The 4,951-nt window shown below is 35.8% G+C and overlaps 1 protein-coding gene across 2 annotated transcripts; it reads right to left on the reverse strand.

The window, feature by feature from the left end:
• Positions 1 to 313: 313 nt before the first annotated feature.
• LOC136235891 (UDP-xylose transporter 3) lies at positions 314 to 4,529 on the reverse strand. Of its 2 annotated transcripts, XM_066025974.1 has the most exons (9): positions 4,370 to 4,529; positions 4,106 to 4,285; positions 3,219 to 3,403; positions 2,518 to 2,585; positions 1,588 to 1,720; positions 1,224 to 1,385; positions 864 to 1,136; positions 665 to 748; positions 314 to 584 (listed from the first exon to the last, which is right to left on the reverse strand). In XM_066025974.1, exons 2-9 carry the CDS (start codon positions 4,224 to 4,226, stop codon positions 564 to 566), a joined length of 1,047 nt encoding a protein of 348 aa, XP_065882046.1. In that variant the 5' UTR covers positions 4,227 to 4,285; positions 4,370 to 4,529; the 3' UTR covers positions 314 to 563. The 2 variants fall into 2 exon arrangements, with proteins under 2 accessions (XP_065882046.1, XP_065882045.1); XM_066025973.1 differs by having other exon boundaries at positions 314 to 748.
• Positions 4,530 to 4,951: the final 422 nt, after the last annotated feature.

The raw sequence follows: 4,951 nt of genomic DNA on the forward strand, positions 1-4,951 counted from the left end.
CTTTTAACCTATTCATTGAAGTCCAGGATTTGGGATCTTTGTACAAGCAGACCAATTAATGACACCAGCCAAAATCCTCACTTTCCTATCAACAGAAGGAAAATCTTCCTTGATTCTGAAAATGTACTTAACCTTGGAAAATTTCTGCTGATATCTCACATGATAATTCTATTCTATTAATGTAAAAAAAAAATGTATATATATAAAGCAGAGAGATCTACTGACATGAAAATGAATATCAAGGTCACAGAATGTACTGGTTTGTTTATTGTATAACAGTAGATGCATTATAATAAGAAGTAGATTCTAGGACTAACAAAATAGCTCATTCTTTATAAGAACACTAATGAAATATCATTTCTAGCATTTAGTAACAAAAGTATATATTTAACAAATAAAATTCTAGTATCATGATTCATACAAGACTACGAGACAAAAAAAAATATTTGCTATATATGAGAACATTTTCGTTTAACGCTTACTCTAATATGATACGAGCAATCATCTCAGATTTCCCAGCTGCCACTATCCAATATCTGAAGATCCGTTTGCCAGCAACATCTTCATCGCTGATACAGTTTCACCTACAAATATTTGATCGAGGGTGAATGAATTTATAAAACTTGAGATCTTATGCATGAAAATCCTTGTTTGAATTCCATACAGGAGCTTTTGGAACCACACTATCTGATAACAGTCCACTTCCATTTTCCACACCGATCAAAGGATCGGATTCACTTTCCTTGACCTAAAACAAATAAAACGAGAATGAAATGTTGGAAAAACTTATATTGTAGTCTTCAGAATGAAGACTCAACAGTCAAGAAACCATAACTGTGTAAAAATAACATGAAGAGAACTACCTCAGGCAATTTTGTTGATGTTTCACTGGGCTTCTGCTGGGTCTCAAGACTGCAACAATATGAATATAATACCATCCCAATAACAGCTATAAAAATTCCTAAAATGTTGCGCCAGCTAAAAGGGTCACGAAGTAGAACATAACCAAATGCCAAGACTAGGCATGTTTTCAAATGCCCCAGGACCTGATAGGTGACTGGAGATGTCTTCCCAATTACCAGAAATGTACTGAAGTTCACAGAGACAGATATCATGCAGGATAGAACAATGAAGAACTGCCACGAAAATATGAACAATATATTAGAAACAGAATATTAGAACATAAAACGGTGTGGACGGGTTCAGAACTTGTGAATACTCACCAGCACTTGAGGTGTGTATTTGAAAGCAAACACATTTTGATTAGTCAGTAGACCGTCTAGAAATGGACCAATAATAAACAACGTCATGGCCTGATAGGGGCAAGACTGATATAAAAGTTGAGTTGAAGATACTTTGAACTTCTTTTGGATGGTATTGGTCATCTGAAAACTTGTTAAGGTTTCAAAAGAAGCAACAGAAAAAGGAAATAAAAACAAAAGGCAAATTTCACCATGCATTGCAGAAAAGTTGCAGCATAAAATGTGTCTTCCTATTTTGTCCTTGCTCTCAACAATCACTGACATGTGAATGCATGGAAACAAGAAAAGTAATAGCATGTAAAAATGGTGATATCACAAAGGATACAATCTGAGCAACACAGGTTGTAACAACTGCTAGCAGAGACAAGACGGAACCCAGAACATTAAGCTGAAGATCTGTCACAGTTGCAATTCCAACACCCATGAGAAGGATTACCAGAGATAGCTGAATATTCCGACTGCAATAGGAAAGTATCACTACATAATTGTGACCATATAGACAATCCTGACAAGAATAATAGCTAAATGATAATTTAATGTGTCCTCATGAACCAAAAAACTATGTAATGATTTATGATCTCACAGGAGGATTGATATTAAACATTATGCAGCCCAGTGCTTACAACAAGCTGGTAAGAGTTAGAAGGTCTGTAAATGAGAAATGAACAGGTCATCAAGTTCCAGTTTTGCCGAACTGGATACAGAGACAAACACTGAACTGAATACATGTCTACAAATGGACTAGCTCAAAATAACATTCAATAATGAAAACATGGTTGAAACAGTTAACTGAATAAGGATGTGGAACAAAATCTTTTAATATTGTCATCCATTGAAATCACAAATGGGGGAAAAGAAGTCGGTAAGGCCCACCCTTCAGGCATTGTTGCCCCTTTCTCATTTATTCTCTATTTGTGCTCTAGTATTAGTAATGGGCGGCCCGGTCGCACTACGCGTCCAGGGAGGGGTCCCACCACAAGGGTGTACTGGGGGCAAGCCTTCCCCTGCCAATTTATTTTGGCAAGAGGCCGCTCCTAAGACTCGAACCCGTGACCTCTTGGTCACACGACAACAACGTTTACCGTTGCGCCAAGGCTCGCCCTCCCTAGTATTAGTAATCTCTATTAAAAAACTAAGCAAACTCCAAATAGTCAAAGCCTGAGGATATGACTTCACCCAATAAGTTTACACCATTCATATACCTTAAGATAACATGATAATGCCAAGCAAGCACTGCCACAGGATTAAGACAAACCTGAATTGCTTCCTGAAGAAAAGTGTCTCCAAGAGAACAGTACATGGGATTATCGCCAATTTTGTCATCTAAGAAATGAGAAGAGAAACACATCTCAGAATGTGATAGTCCTAAAATATTTAAAGAAGAATATAAACAGGCAATGCTTGATATTGACATAATATTGAGAAAAGGAAGGATGTTGGTGGACCGTTGACAGTCAAACTGGACAATTTCGTGAATTATAATTATGTTGGACAGACACTCCTCTTTAGTAGCGTTTCTGGGTTTCGTGTCCATGTCCGTGTCCATGTCTGTTTCGTGTCTCTATCCGTTTTCATTTGAAGGCTATTTTATGAAGGTTGTGTTTTAGAAATAACGTTTCCGGATCTGTTTCCGTGTCCATGCAACATAGATCATAAGAGATTGCAGAATCCAAATAAAGTCACTTCATTTTATAGTTGATTACTACAGCATGATTGGGAAAAATGGAAAATGGATATAGCAACCATGATCCATTTATACCACAGCAATTATTTTACAGTCACAAACAGAAAAGCAACTATTTTCCCGTGTTAAAAAGGCATTAACAACACCCTTCAATTCTATTGCATCATGATGTTGTTATGACAGAACCTCAATAAAAAAAAGGAAAAAGTGATAATGACATTATCCTGGTTGAGAAAATTTTGGATCACATGTATGGAGGAAAAAATAATTACCTGATAGAAACCAACAGAATTGAAACCCAAACTAAGATTCAAAAGCCCAATGGATATCCCATTTAGTACTCCAAATCCCATTACAGCTCTTGCATCAAAAGGCTTGTGCTCAAACAATTTCATCCATAATGCTACATGAAGAGAACAAAATGTGACCAGAAGATGCCAGCTTGTCAATGTTGTGGCTGCGTCAAATAGAACACCAAAAAATCAGTAAAAAAAAAATCTGATATAGGAAATGTGAAATACACGAGTTAAGAAATAAATTATCAATGACAGTATCAGGTTTGTAGCCATTTATACAGAGGCAAATGCGTATTCCTTCTTCAATGACCAGAAGTTAGTTCAACAGAGAGCGAATTAAAATACAACTTGCAACCCATTTCATCCTACAATTTTCACCTCCTAGACTTCAAATTGGATCCATTCCAACCTACCACTGTGAGCAACATCAATGGTTATACTAGTTGTTTTTCTTCAAGTGAATATCTGACAAATTAACAACAAAATTAAGCTTGATTTACAATAAACATCTCCTAGTAATATGTTCAATTCTTCAAAAGCTCACACATCCATTTTTAGCATTGACCAAAGTCTCAAGGGAATATTTAATGCACGAAATGAATAGGCATAGAAACATTACGAAGCCCTAACGGCAGGCAGCTATGATTTGCAGAGAAAAATTCTCGTTAGATCTAAACGAGAATAAACGCAAAAAGGAAATAAAACAGACAGTGAAACATTAAACCAGAATCACAAATAACTGATCTAACTTAATTTACTTGAAATTATTTCACCGAAACAGAAATGAAAAGCACAAAAATCAATCGCATCCAAAGAAATCTAAAATAATTTTTAGTACGGAAAATAATTTGAAAATTGCGTACCAAATGTGAAACCGAGTGTGCTAATGAGAGCCTTGTTGCAAATGACAATTGACACCGACGATACAACAGACAAACTCAAAGCCCCAACTGTTCCAAGCTGGAATTTCTGGCTCTCACTCATCTTTTTTCCTTCCTTATTCTGCCTCTTTCTCTCCCGCTTACTTCCTCCTTGATCCGGATCTACCAATCCAAAATTCGAACATTGCACACATCAGAAAAAAGGGGAAAAGGATAGAAATATCAGACAGAATCAGAAATCCATACCTCATTCAGGTCAGGAGGTCCTCTATGAACATTTGATGGTGGTCAAGCAGAAGGAAAAAAGAGAGAGAGATTTGTATCTTGATAAAGATTGAAGAGAAGACAGAAGAAGAAAGTGAGAGAAAACGAGAGAAAATTTTGTAAATAAAATGATGGAAACATAATCAAGATTTTCGCTGCTTGGTTTGGCAATTTGACTTCAGGATGGCCCACCGTTTTTTGCGGGATCAATCTGCAATTAATAATACAATTTGGGGTCGAAAAAATAAAACGAATCTATTTTTCATGTTTAAAATTTTAACTGCTGATTAAATAAAAATTACATGTTTAACAAATCTCCTAACAAAATAATCACTCATTTTAAAACATTTTGAATAAAAGAGAAAATTAATCAGGGGCATTTGAGTTACGAAACCCGGTTTTCATTGTTTCGAATAAGTATTTTTTGTCCGTAACTTAGCAGCTTCTTTTTCCCGTGTTAGCAGGTGCTATCTAGGTACAAAAATAAACTTGATGAAGACAGTTCTGTGGTTTAAACGTTTGCAAACATATGTTATATGCTTTATGAAATTTAGAGGCAAAGAA

The sequence above is a fragment of the Euphorbia lathyris genome, chromosome 7, assembly GCF_963576675.1.
Source record: "Euphorbia lathyris chromosome 7, ddEupLath1.1, whole genome shotgun sequence".
In the NCBI taxonomy this organism is placed as follows: domain Eukaryota; kingdom Viridiplantae; phylum Streptophyta; class Magnoliopsida; order Malpighiales; family Euphorbiaceae; genus Euphorbia; species Euphorbia lathyris.